The sequence below is a fragment of the Balaenoptera borealis genome, assembly GCF_965194805.1.
Source record: "Balaenoptera borealis genome assembly, chromosome: 7".
Taxonomy (NCBI): Eukaryota; Metazoa; Chordata; class Mammalia; order Artiodactyla; family Balaenopteridae; genus Balaenoptera; species Balaenoptera borealis.
Genome location: NC_138864.1, coordinates 101214061 through 101229157, shown reverse-complemented (window position 1 = coordinate 101229157; position 15097 = coordinate 101214061). Strand labels below are relative to the sequence as shown.

The 15097-nt window shown below is 34.1% G+C and overlaps 1 protein-coding gene across 3 annotated transcripts in view; it reads right to left on the bottom strand.

Annotated features, from left to right (window-relative positions):
* PTPRZ1 (protein tyrosine phosphatase receptor type Z1) overlaps window positions 1-15097 on the bottom strand; it is a 163004-nt gene that overhangs the window by 103981 nt on the left and 43926 nt on the right. For all 3 annotated transcript variants that reach the window (XM_082399950.1, XM_082399952.1, XM_082399951.1), the window contains exon 2: window positions 6756-6821. In XM_082399950.1, coding sequence (XP_082256076.1) covers window positions 6756-6821 — 66 coding nt within the window. The remainder of the gene's footprint in view (window positions 1-6755; window positions 6822-15097) is intronic.

Here is a 15097-nt window from a genome sequence, read left to right as displayed (position 1 = left end):
TTTTAATTAATCATGTAATATTCTCTCTCGGTGCTTTTTTTTTTTTTTTTTTTTGCTGAAAGATGAATTTTATGAACCAGGGCACTTCAGAGTAAACACAGAAAGTGAGATAAAGGAGGTCCAGAAAAGGGAGGGAGAACAGTACACCCAGCCACTAAGCCCAGACATTTGAGCACAGACAGAAGGAGAAACAGCCAGATGTTCTCATCTTGAGCTGCTAAGGGACTTGTCCAATCCATTCAAGACTACCAAGTATAGTCAGCAGGGGTGGTTATGAGGCTGGCCTAGAGAATCTGTGCAATTTTAACTTTACTCACAGGGGAATACTACTGGCATATTGTTTTACTCTTAGATACATTCAGCAATGATTATTTAATTGTAATGCTAATCTGTAGCCACACCTTTATTTTTTCAGTTCTATACTAAAGTGATAGTTGCAGAAAAATAAATTCTAAGTTTTAGATTATTTAACTGAACCTATTCAGCCTTTACAATGAGGCATGCTCTACTCATCACATTTAGCATAGGGAAAGTCTGCTCAGTCATACATTTTAGCTAAACTTTTAAAAATGTACAATGACAGGAAATACCTGTCTATAATATGCATTTAAACAAACCCTTCTAATCCTCTTGTGAGATTATCAGATACACCCCAACTTGTTTAATCTGTTTGGGCTCAAGTTAAGACACTGTCATAATAATCACTTGGATTTGTAGCATAACTGCTCAAAGAGATTTCCTACAACAATGTGGAACACTGATTTGATTCATGCACAATCAGGTAGGGCATTGTTAAAAACTATTTACTGAAAGAAAACTGAAATACAGAGCAGTTAAACAGCCTGGTCAGTCTGAATGTTAGTGATGACCAGACAGCCTGACTCTACATGCCCTCGTGCTCTGATTAGATGTCTGTGGCATCCTCTCACTGCAGCTTAGCAGGGACCCTACATTCTGACTGGTGAAAATGCAAAGCTGTGGTCCTTTTCCAACTACCTTGTCCTTCTTAGCTAAAACTAAGAGAAGCAAGTTGAAAACCTTTTGTTTCAATATAGGTGTTTAAACAACTAGCGAAATACGAATAGCATACTATAAGATGTGATAGTCTCCTGCCTCCTATGGCCCTCCATAGTCCCGTTCTTCAGGGGTAACCACTGACAACAGGGTGGTGTGTATCTTTCCAGGTCTCTCTTCTATGCCCATATAAACATATAATATTTTACAAAAATGAGGTAATTCTATACATGGAGTTCTAGAACTTGCCTTTTCACTCAAGTTGGAAATGAGAAATGAACAGTCTGTTTAAGATAAGGAGTGATGATTCAGAGGAAAACATAATATGTTAAAAATGTTTTCAGATTCTAGATGTAAAGAGAGGGCTGGATGAGCCAGAAATCAGTCATTATTCAAGGTAGATTTAAATTTTCTTTCTGAGTTACCTTTGGCCTACTTTCTCCTAGGTTAAGAGAAGTAAAATTACTAAACCTAACTATGGTCCAAAAATAAATGCCAAACATCAAACCAGACAATACACAACCTTATATTATGGTTCTTTTGTTTTCCATAAGTAGCATCTTCTAGTCTATATATGTGTTGGAAATACTGTTTAGACAGGATACTCTATTTAAGGAAGCAGAAATCAATTAAGCATTCAGAGACTTCCTCCTTCCGAGGTATTCAGTCAAGTGTCTAATTGTGACTCTCGTGTGGCCTAACTTGTACCCAATGCAACACTTTAACTAAAACTTTAAAGGTGTCTGGGTTTAAGAACACTTGAGAATATATCAATACAAAATTTTCAATTTCAAGTTGTCTTAAGGTATGGTGAAAAAGAACCAACAGAATATTTTTTTTTAATTTCCAGGAAATAAAGACTACATTTCAATAGTGACTACTTCTAGGAACGGAGCAGTGAAAGTCCATTCATTTCTGATGATCTCATCATTGCTTGAAGGTGAAAAGGTCTAACAACTCAAACAGAAGGAAGATCTTAATCTCATGTGATCATTATGGGCTGTGTTCATGATATTAAAAAAAAAAAAAAAAGACCAAATGACTTAGTTTTTTTTTTTTTTTTCATTGAATTGTCTTTGTTCAGGCATTGTTATAAAAATTTTAAGGTTAACAGAAAGAAACCTTATGTGAAACCTTCAGAAGAAACCTTTATGAAACCCTTACATGAAATTAAGTTACTAAGGAAAGAACTGGATTTTAGTGCTGACATTCCCAGATTTACAATTCATTCTTTCATTGCAGAGTGACAAACGAACTTTGCTCACCTTCTTGTAATAACTTTAAAAATGGGACTGGTGACTATATTTACCAACCCTGCCATTTCTCAACATAATTATAGAATATATCCTGAATAGAAAAGTTGTTTATCACCTATGTTAAAAAAAACACAGCTGAAAGAGTAATACCTTCTCCTCCCCTTCCACCCTCTATTTCTCCATCCATTTGGTAGCCAGCAGGGATTTTTATTGTTTCTTCACATATTACAATTGTGTAATCTTTCTTAAACAACCTTAGCTTAAATGATTCCATTTAAATCATGTTTGATGTGCCATATGATATTTTTAAATGGCTTATGGTGAAGCAATGAGCTCTCTTACAGACAGATGTTATGATGTTCTTAGTAATTTTTATGAATAGAATTCTATATATACAAACATTCAAGGGTAGGTCTTTTCTTCTGAGATTGCAGCTAATCTGACAAGTAGCTCAACAAGATAAGCTGCTGTGAACAAAACTAGGACTATGTGTGGTCAAAACCATTTTACTTCAGCCATTCATCAATTACTTAAATTTAAGAATCTTAAAATTAATTTATCCTGAAATTTTACACAGTTAGCACATATAGTTTTTCATTTTCCAGGTGGAATAATAATCATAGAAATTGAAAAGACTACCAACCTTTATCTACATTTGAGGTAATATACTTAATAGTGAATAATCCACATTTAAAATGCTTGGCTTTGGTGTGATTTGCTCGGGAGAGATATGTTTATTTAGATAAAGGCTTTAGTTTGTTTTCTTTTTGACGCTCTAGGAATTCAGACAAAATAATCAATCCACACTCAGCTTGAGCTAAGCAGCTATAAAATGTCCTCAGCTGAAACTCTTTCTAATCTCTTCCTAGGATCCTCTGGTAAGCTTCCACCCTCAACCTCAACTCTGGAACATTCCCTTTTGAGACCTACCACCCCTCCTCCCATAGCAAATGACACTTTTTAATGAATCTATCCCTTTGATCACCAGACTGTCTCTTAAAGGAGCTAAAGCCAATAGGCCTTAAGTTATGACCAGGATGATGCAACTGGATTATAAAACAAAGAACTGTGCATTGTTTATGCATAGATCCATTCATGAAAGCCTGGCCACTCTTCAGGTGCCACGTCTACATGCAATTAGCCCATTAAAAGGAAGAGCTCTGTGGCTGCCTCCTAAGATAACAATATATGCATGGTGGTATTTGCCAGAAGCTACTGGTAAAACTGCCATCTTCTTGTCTTCTCCTGCCCTGAGGAGGCACCTTCAGGAACCTCAAGGACCTCAGGCTGCTGGAAACAGGCAGCATTACCCCTCATACACCTGCCCTTGCTTGGGGTGATGAGAAATGTAACCCTCTCTCTCCCTAGGCTACAGGTCCTCCATTTTCTGATTCTAGGTTTAGGGAGAATGGAGGATGAATTAAAGCTTGTTTTTCATTTGTAAATATATGAGTTCTCTGTTTAAAAGTTCATCAGTTTAAAGTAAAATAACCTGCTTTTAGTTCCGCCTCAAACTAGGAAGGTAGATGTTAACAAAACTAAACCAGGTGATTTTTATTCTATGAACATCTTTATGTATTAAGTTTTCTACAACAGTTATATATTATTTCTTTGTTCTTGTTTAAGGATTGTTTTATTGTTAATATTTATAGCTCTAGTATTATTTTAATAAGGTCAGACTAAAGGAAAGTATTTTTTCTCTTATGTTTACATCCTTAAATACTTAAAAAATACCTTAAATATAATATAAAAATACTTAAAAGATACCTTTTACTCAAAATAACTTAGTTTAAAATCCTTACGTTGTATGAGTTATGTATATAATAGAGAAAAATTGGTCCAGCACCTGGAATTAAATCCAGAGAAACTAAGACACAAATTTATTCAAGTAGAATGTAACACACACTTTTACTGAAAACAAAAGTGAAATTGTTTAGGGTAAATAAATGGATTGTTCATTTTTTTATAGTCCTTACTCAGGTGTACCATTCTTATTCACTTAACCATTACTTCAGGTAGTACTTATTTACCATACGTCCTCCCAAAATCCTAACCTAAACCCTGTTATTTGGGGTAATTTAAGAAATTAAGTAATTAGATAAAAGCAAATTAAAAATGGAATTTTACTTTTTGTCAAACAAGTTGATCAGATTTTTAAAATTAGTGTGAGTAAAAATGTGGGGAAATGGATAAATTAACACAATTTTCTAAAATTTGACCATATTTATTTGACCATATATATTAATATTAAAAACAGTAGGCACTTTGATCCAACAACTCTCTTTTTGTTAAAGTCCATTTTTTTCTGAAAAAAAATTGCTCAAGTAAATAGAATTTGAGGATGTTCATTACATTAAGTACATAAGAGCAAAACATAAACAAAATTTTTAAAAAAGAATAATTACTTTAAATAATTAAAAATGGACTAGAGTTATGGAGAATCTTTGTTTTTATATATTTCTCAAGATTAAAAAAATTAAAAATAATAAGGCAGAATTCGTTAGATATATAGGTCATAATTATAAATGGGTAAATTAAGAGCAAGTCTTTCTATACAATATCATACAGAACAACCACATGTCCATCTGCACAGTAATCCACAGGCTAGATATGCCTTAATTTGTTCAATTTTTCCTGCTTTGATGGATATCTTGATGATTTTCCATGTTCTAATTTAACTTATTTCATAGAAAAGGTGATACAAATGACTAATAAAAATTAAAATCCTGACTTCAACAGTAATCAAACAGAACAAATTAAAACAAAATGTCATTTTTTAAACATGTCAAATTGGTGAAGATTTTCAAAATGACAGTCATTAAATCCTGGTTTATTCAGCGGGGTAGTCACTTACTTATACTATATGTAAGCATATATATGTTCTCTAGAAAGCAATTAGGTCATGTGTATCAATAATTTTGAAAGCATTTATTTTCTTCTACTCAATAATGGTATATCAAGGATTCTCTAATAAAAAATGATAAAAATATAGACATATCTATTCATCTATTTGCCACCATTTCTTTAAACAGTGAATAGCTTGAATTGGATGATTAAAAATGAAACATTTATTCAATGGACTATTAAGTACCAGGATCAACAGGAATTGTCACTGCTCAAAACTAATTTCCAGAATAAACTGGATGCAAAACTCTATGTAAAAAATATATAAACATAATATAATAAAAACTGGCCTGAAAAGAATATACCAAATTTTCTAGTGGATGTAACTGGTGGGAGTAAAAAGTGATTTTTATGTTCTTCTTTGTGTTTGAATTTTTTTTTTTTTTAAGTTTCTACTTCTAAAGTAAGGATAAAAAAAGAAAGAAAGGGCCTCCTTGGTGGCGCACTGGTTGAGGGTCTGCCTGCCAATGCAGGGGACACGGGTTCGAGCCCTGGTCTGGGAGGATCCCACATGCCGCGGAGCGACTGGGCCCGTGAGCCACAACAACTGAGCCTGCGCGTCTGGAGCCTGTGCTCTGCAACAAGAGAGGCTGCGATAGTGAGAGGCCCATGCACCGCGATGAGGAGTGGCCCCCGCTTGCCGCAACTAAGGAAAGCCCTTGCACAGAAACGAAGACCCAACACAGCCATAAATAAATAAATAAATAATAATTAAAAAAAAAAAAAAAAAAGAAAGAAAGAAAATGCATGCCTTGCTACAAAATTCATCATGCTTCTGCCCTTCATCTATAAAATAAAGTCCAAATTGGCTAGGCTCTTGTTGAAGCCCTTTTAATTTGATCCCGACTTATCAACCCAATCTTATTTCTAATGAGTACCCAACTCTACTACTCAGCTTTATCTCAGATGGTCATGAGGCATGTCATGTTCCCTCTAGGTTCCATCCAGGCTCATCTGATCAGGCCTAGAGCTTCTCTTCTTTCCTAACGTTTCTGATCAGGATTTCTGGATGTAACTATTTTAAGCCAACTTCAGCTACACATGATGCTCAAAGCCACGTCTGGTAATCATACAAAATCACGTTAGACCCTGATTCCAATTAACTCAGCACAGTAATTCAAAAGGAAACCACTTTTGAAAGCAAGATTCCCGTCAATATTTGTTAATATTGATCATAACAACAACTGTGATCATAACATTTATTGAGAATTTTCTATTTACAAGGAGTCTCTGTGCCAACTCCATTTATCTCATTTAATGCTCAGAAAAACCCTCCATTTCTCAGATGAAAAAACTGAACCTCAATTAGGTTATGCATTTTTCCCTAGGAGACATAGCTAGTGTGGATCTGAGATTCAAATCTAGCTCTGTCTGAGATCAATATACTCTACACTACCAACTTGCTAATGGAAAATCACTAGAAATCACTTTGCATATGATATATTTTTAGTGATTAATTGCATACCCATGTAGCTTAGTTAAAATGATGTGTGGAGCTACAAAGTTTTCTTTTACATATAAAAACAGATACAAAAACAATAAAATTTTCCACTGAATTTCATTATATTCTAATATATTTACCTGTATAGGACCAGCCAATCTCTTCAACAAGTTTTCTCTGTTGTCTGTAGTATCCATAAGCCCAATCTACAACCAAGAAAAACCAATTGATCAATGCATAGAAAAATATATGTGTGCAAACTTAAAAAAATATAAGATGCCCAAAGCATCATTCATACCATAAATGGTCCTTGATTACTCTCTTCTATGTCACCTTCCCAGTGTCTCCTCCCAATTCCAACTGCCACCATTATAGACTCCACTGTCCATGCTCTGGTAATTAGTGTGAGTTTTAGCAGGGCACATTTAAAAACTGCTAAAGTTCAGACAGAGACGAAGAAAATATTCTGTGAAAAGCAGGAGCAACCCAGAGGGTTTCATTCCAAAGTGAGACTGGGGTCAGAAAGGACAGCTTGTCCTATCTTCGAACTTTTCTTACCATTCCCTAAGTTGAATACTTGAAATCCTATAGATTAGAGATCTTTTAAGGTTACAACCCAAGTTTTATCTGTAAATGCTTCTAGGAGATCCAGAGGTTACCACGTTTTCAAAATTTACTTCCCTACAATGCAAAACAAAATTAGCTGCCTTGAAGAAATGGAAATTTAAATGTGTGTGTGTATGTTGGCTGGGAGAAAGGTTGTGTTAGACGGTGTAGGTGAATTTGTGTCTTGGAGGAACAGAGATGCCTGATGAGGTAATACAATGGGAAGCTTGGAGTACCATAAAAGCAGTGGATGCCTCATGACCTAGAGATAGGGGCTCTACATCTTGAACATGGGACAAGGGGTACAGAAAAGAAAATGGATGGAAGGCAAAGTCTCACTCCACACAATTCAAAATTTTGGCTGGGGTCATTCCTGTACCCAAGGAGCAGGTATGTTATGATTCGTCCTCCTCCTTCCCGTGCCATCATGCTATTGTCCCCTTTATCCCAGCCTGTGTTAACCCTCGTACCCCATTTCAGCTACACTGTGGGCAAAATAAATCTTTGTGAACTAGGTTTGGAACCTGATCAGTGTTGACAAAACTATTTCTGTAGAAAAGGCTACAGGAGTTCCCTGGTTGCCTAGTGGTTAGAAATCCCGGCTTTCACTGCTGTGGCCCGAGTTCAGTGCCTGCTTGGAAACTGAGATCCTGCAAGCTGCATGACGTGGCCAAAAAAAAAAGAAAAAAGAAAGAGAAGAAAAGGCTACAAATAGCTAGTTTACAAATGAGCGTGTAGAACATTACTTATTCATAAATTGGGGTTCTGTCAATATAGCTCTCATTTGAATGTGAGGATGTATTTATACCATACTATACCATATACATATATACATATTATATAGATAGATAGATAGATAGATCTTTCTCATCAGCTGGGAAGACAGACTCTATTTCCTCTTATTCCCTCTACACAGGTGTGTTTTTCTTTATTGACAGCTCCCAATTTCAAGGAGGCAAATACCTCAAGGACATTTCAGAAATTATTTTTCTCTCCCATGTTATATACAATCTGATTAGTAGAACATGGTAATACATACTAAAATATTTTATAAAAACTTAAAAGCAGGCCAGCTTCCAGAAATACACATTCTGAATCCACAGATTATTCAAAACCAAAACCTAGCTTGGAGAAAACAAAAAAAATTGTTTTAAAAATTTCATTACCCATAAATATAGGTAAATATTCTACTGGCCGTGGAGCACATTTCAACAAATATTTGTTTTTATAATAGCTTTACTGAAATGTGATTTACACATCTTACAATTCACCCATGAAATTTAATGGCATTTAGTATAGTCACAGAGTTGAGCAATCATCACTACAAACAATTTTAGAACATCTTCATTATCCCAAAAAGAAACCCCATACCCTTTAGCTGCCACCCCCTACCTCATCGCTACCTTCACTAAACTACTTTATAGATTTGGATATTCTAGATATTTTTAAAAACAGGATCACACAATACATGGCCTTTTGTGACTGGCTTCTTTAACTTTGCATAATTAACGTTTCCATGTTGTAGGATATATCAGTACTTCATTCCTTTTTATTGTCTAATAGTACTCTATTGTACGGTGACCAAGATGGCCTTAAAGTTCCCCTCAGCTTGACTAAACTTTAGACAGACTAGTTCCTAGCTCTAGGCTCTTGACCTCCCTTTTCTTCCAGCATTCAGTTTAGAAAACTTATAAATTTTCTCTCTATTCCTTTAAGATGTAAATCTTTTTTATTAGCCACATGCCAATTTTACAACTAGGACTGTACTTCTCAAGAATATGGGAATTGTCTCTCTGAAATGTAACCATTGAAGGAAATAAGCACCCTTATCTCCCATTTTCTGTGGGAGGGTAGGAGCCTAACTTCCAGAGAGGCGTCTTGCTCCAAGTTGCAAAAACTACCTCCTGTCATAATGATATGAGCTTATTTTTCCTTTGAATAGAGACAATTAGCAAATGCAGATGGCCTATGACTTCCTCTCATGTCCTGCATTACTTTTACACTGGGGTTCAACCTAGCTCGTAAAAAACCTTACCCCCTCTGCCTCATCAGAGTTGAGCTCAGACTTGATTCTGCCTTCTCTCCCCTACTGCAATAGCCATGAAGAAAGTTTTCCTTGCCTGTTTAATTTTGTATGCTGTAATTTTTGTTTTGACGCTGGCTATGCCACATTTCTTTTAACCATTCATCAACTGAGGGATAGTTGGGTTGTATCCTCTTTGGGGCTATCATGAATAATGCTGCTTTGAATATTCATGCATATATTTGCTTTTCTACTTAAAAAATAATCATTAGGTTCATAATTTATTTTTTAAATAGAGTTGTACCATAAAATGGTAGTCATTCATAATTTATTTTTTAAATAGAGTTGTACCATAAAATGGTAGTCATTCATAATTTATTTTTTAAATAGAGTTGTACCATAAAATGGTAGTCATTTAAGGTTAAATTCTGGGGACAAGTGTTTTTTCATGATCAAGGAATATATACAATTAGGGCCTCAAAGGTCATTTGATCCAGACTTTAACAGACTACAAAAAAACAATTCTTGTTTTAGAGATAAGGTAATTTTTCCCAAGGAAATGTAAGTGGTTTGTACAGGCAGAAAGTGACAAAAACGGAATCAATAATCCATGGTTTCTGCCTCGTACTCACTAAGTCTTCCACAATATCAAGGATTCCTAACAATCCTGAGCTATTGGTTACTCTCTTAAGTGCTCTGCCTGAGTAGGAACCTCTTCAAGAGAAACAAAATAAAACAAAACAATACACTGGGGTTGAACTTTACCAGCAGGAATTACTTAGACAAATAAATTATAGAGAATTGGGACTTCCCTGGGGTCTAGTGATTAAGATTTCACTTTCCAATGCAGGGGGTGAGGGTTCGATCTCTGGTCGGAGAGCTAATATCCCACATGCCATGGGGCCAAAAAACCAAAACATAAGAAAAACGGAAGGAATAGTGTAACAAATTCAACACAGATTTTAAAAATGGTCCACATCAAAAAAAAAAAAAATTATAGAGAATTGACTGTATACCTAATCTGACCTGAACATCAGTTGGAATTTTCCTCTGAAACTTTGCACTGACCACAGGGAAAAGATTTTTTGTCATCTTTTATGTTTTGAATATAAATATTTTTAAAATGTAAAGACATTTTTGTCACATAAGTGCATTTTGATGATTTCAGAAGATCAAATACCACACAAAACTTACATTGAACAAGTATTCTGTTGAAACAGATAAAACAGTAAGCTCTTGTTTTAATGATTCAGGCTAAAGGATGACAGCAAAATATCAGCAGATTTAGCTCTCCTTGTAGGGCTTTATTGTTACACAATCAGCATTTGTGCTTGGTTTTTAATTACTTACGTTAAGAAAGCTTTTTTCAATACAAGATTCCCAGGTGTTGGTAGCTCTCTTCAGTTCCTTTTTGTATTGTTCCCTTAATTATTACTTCAAATAATCCGTTACACATTCATATGCTAATTTCATAGTCCTTGGGCGTGAGAGAGTACCCCACTTTTAAAATTCTACTTAGAGATCTGATAGATGAGATGTGATAGCTCCAATGAACAAGAAAAAAAGAATCTAGGTTCGCTTTTTTTGTTGCATTATATACTTTGAAAACCAGTAAATCCTATATAAAGTAGAATCTATCAAAGTGCTTACACATTTTAAAATCAATTAAAATAATGAAATATAGAATTTTTTTGTTTCTGTGTATTTTAGTTTCTTTAGTTTTTATATTTTGTTTCTCTCTGTTCAAAAGTATCTTCCAGGTCTGCTTTGGTGTGAGTGTTTTGTAGGGATAAAACTAAGAAATAAATTTCAGGAATGAATTGTACACATGATACACAATAAGAACATATACATCAGTATACCTTTTTAAAAGGTAACTCTAAAATTTGTCCTGAAAAATTATTCTTCATGAAGTGGCTACCAAAGTTGAGAGAAATTTGGTTTATACTATTTTAGGTAACCTTAAATGTCTCTGTTTCAATCTATTCCATCCTGTACTTACCTTGAGCACCTACTTATTTGCAAACATGTATATGCCACATATTCCTTTATTTTTCTTTACACTCAAATGGAAACCAAAGTTTTGATAACCACCACATGGATGATGTAGATAAATTTAGCATTTTTTGCTCATGCTTTTTAAACCAAAAAAAAAAAAAATCATGTTGCTCATTTTCCACTAAAAATATCATTATAAATATTTTGAATTATACAAATGCCTCTGATTTTGCCCTAAATGCCTAAAGAAAGTCTCTGCTTTATGTTGATCAACAATTCATCACCTGTATTCTACCATATAATCTAGCAGCAGTGCTCTGACAAAATACACACACACACACACACACACACACACACACACATATTTTAATGCTATTAAGAGGCCAAATATATGACAGAGAAGAAATAGAGTGGTCCTCAGAAAAAGAAACTTCAGGTAGAAAATAGCCACAGTTAAAAATTTGAAGACTGGGATCCTAAAACTAGATTTCTCAAAGTAGACTTTTCCAAGATAAATGATACTTGCATATTTCACATCCTTTAAAAATATCACTAAGGAAATTCAGAGGAGGGGAAAAGGAAGTCAGTTGATGGAAGAAATCTGGAAAGGCAGAGAAGAAGGAATAGAATTATAGATGAATCTTTAAAGTCTTTGAGTATAGACTTTGATTGAGGGAAGACTTGGGGAGAAGGTCTAAAATGTCTCAGGTAGAGGAAGGGCATTGGGCAAATCATGGAACCAAAGAATTGGGAAGCCAGTTGGGCTCTCCTATAGGGTCTGTGTAGGTCACTAGGGATTTACTAGGGACTTGGTTATGGCTCTCCATGATACAAGGGTCACATCAATTTTCACTTTTTGTTTTCATCCTATTCTCTCCTCTTATCTAGATTTCTTTTAAAAGCGGAAAAGAGATAATCTGCTGAGCTGACTGAAAAATTGTTGAATACATTTTGTATACTGAGCATATTTTAAAGAAAAATAGTAAATAAATAAACCCACAAACAAACAAATATTTCTAATTGAAGTGAAAGAGGTGGCGGGGAGTGAGAGAAGAAAGGTAAGTGGCTGGTGACCACTTAGAGAAGAACCTGGAAAACCCTGGAAACAGACTAGTATTATCAGAGTGATTATTACCATCCCCTAAATCATTTGACAGTCAGACATGCATAAGGCTGAAGTGGCAGTGATAAAAAAGGTTGATGGTTACAGTAGTCATAACTATCAATTACTGAAAACAAAATAATAGCAGTCCCCTCTCAGAGAAGAAAAAAATAAAATCAGAAATGAGTTCCTTTAAGGAGAGAATCAGCTTTTGATTAATGAACACCTGTGAACACATCATCTGTCTACAAAAGTCCTTTATTTCTTCAGATACTCTATTGTAAATATCTTTGTTTGATAAGAAAGCTGAGTTTATGACCCAAGTGATCTAAACCAAAACCTTGATTAGCCAACTGAGGCAAACTTTCCAAGTAAAATGAAATCTGCCCATGAGTATAGTATAGAGTCTATCATATCATAGTATCATACATGGCAGGTTTTATGTGTGCATTTTCCTGTCATTCAGTGTTTGCTGTCAAATTGTGTTAGCACATACCCTATCTTTACCTATCTGGAATATAAACTTGTATCCAGTATATATGCAAAGACATTTGTGAAACATAATTTAGTTAATTATGGTAATTCAGATAATAGGCTTGTTTAGGATATATTTATAGTTCAAACACTGTACTTACTGTTAATCACTTCAGATGTAACTTTAAAAAACACACATATATTATTTTCCCCCAAACCATTTGTCTTCCAATTTCAACTGCTTTCCAGGGTTAGAAAAAAAGAATACCATTAGTTTTCTCCTCTCTGCAGAGGTTTAAAAATGCAAGTACTTTTTACAATTTCAAAACTTAAATTGCAACTTATCACCAAATAGGAGGGCACATGAATTCGTACAGTTAAAGATAGGAATTCTGGAAAAATGAGTTATTAGAGTACAGGTGACCGCTTTATTTAATGATAAGGTTAAAGAGATGAAAAAGTAGATCCTTGAGGCACTATACTAAAAAAAATCGAAAGGTAAAACTGTAAAAGGAGATGGAAAGATTGAACATAATGGAAAAGGTAAAGAACAGAGGGAGCCATTTCTTTCATATGCTTGTTTTGGAGGTCAGACATCCAATGAAATACATATTTCTCATAGGACTTAGGGAAGAGTTTGGAGGTGAGCAATTAGATCTTATTGTTCCTTAGACACTGAGGACTGTGTATGCTTTCCCAGAGAGAGTTTGTACCTTGGCAATATGTCTACCAAATCTATTCAATGAAAGCTCAAAATATTCACAGGCTTGTCTTGGAAAGTCACCAGAGTATTTTCTTACACTTAGATAAACGCGTTTAATCTAATGTGATTTATCTACATTTATAAAGTTGAGGTATTTACTGTTGAAAACATGTTCATAATTTTATCTTTACCACATAAGTAATAATACCTGTTTCAGATAGCTTAAAAAAATAAAGATAAGCAAAAATCATTTTAAAAATCACCTATAATCCCATCTCCTACAGAAACTAGTATTTACAATTCCGTGCATGTATGTTTTTCTAGGCATTATACTATGCAATATAATAATTTTATACTTTACATTAATTGAATTACACTATTTCATTATTTGGTGACTTGCTTTTTCTACATAATAATAAATCACTTCCCAAGTAATAAATATGGTTTTATAGCACCATAATAGTTCACCTGAAGCATTCTTCTACTTTATGGATATTAAAATAAAAAGTTGTTTTAGCTTTGGAAAATTTATTCCTTGGGCTTAAATGACATGAGTGATGAAATTAAGCTACTTTGAACTATCTGTATAAAATAAAATCTGTAGGAAATTAACTGCCACTTTTTTTCCCCTGTCAATCTTCTTCTACAACACCAAGAAAACACTAAAATGGAAGAAACTCATTGTTAGTGTACAGTGCTACAAACATTATAGCTACCTTGTTTCCATAACAGTGAATTTATTCTGCCTTAAGAGAAAAACTCAATTGTTGATGGAACAGTGATAATGGGAGCAGAGATAGAAATAACATGTGTAAAAATAACTAATAGAAGAAGCTAAAAATAATATTAAAAGTGGGAAAAGAACCAAATCTGTATAAGAAAAGCATATGAAAGTGGGAAGAAAGCATGGAATTCATCAAATTACAAAATATAATGTGTTTATTATACTTGTGTTATGTATTATTATTATGCCATTATATACTTTCATATTATTATCTGTACAATAATAATGTGTTATTATTCAACAATCTAAATAATGGTTCTGTTGTGAAGTCTTATGCCCGTGCACTCTTACTGAAATCAGGTGTAGAGCAAGAACGCCTGCTATGTTGCCTTAGGATTAGGATTGGTCGGGAAATTCTGGACAATTGACATCTTAAAATAGCCAAGTAGAGAATACAATGGGATTCCATTCACATCTACCATGGAAAGCATAAAACACCAAAAATTGCATAAAGAGATGAACTATTATTAATATAAAAAATGTGAATAAATTAAGAGACCTACTACATTGTTAAATGGGAACATTGAATTTGGGTAAATTATCAGCTGTTTCCATATTAATAAACAGTTCAGGTCTCAATGGGGTATTTTTAACTGACAAATTATTCTAAAGTTCATTTAGAAATATAAAGGGAAAATAATAATTGATAAGAAAAAGGGAGAAATAATGGGGGCTTGGTTAACCAGTTACTAAAAGATAAATTGACAGGCTGATCAATAGAACAAAGCATATGGCACTAAAATTGGACTCAGGATAGATACAAGTTTAATTCATGATAAAGAAACATCAGAT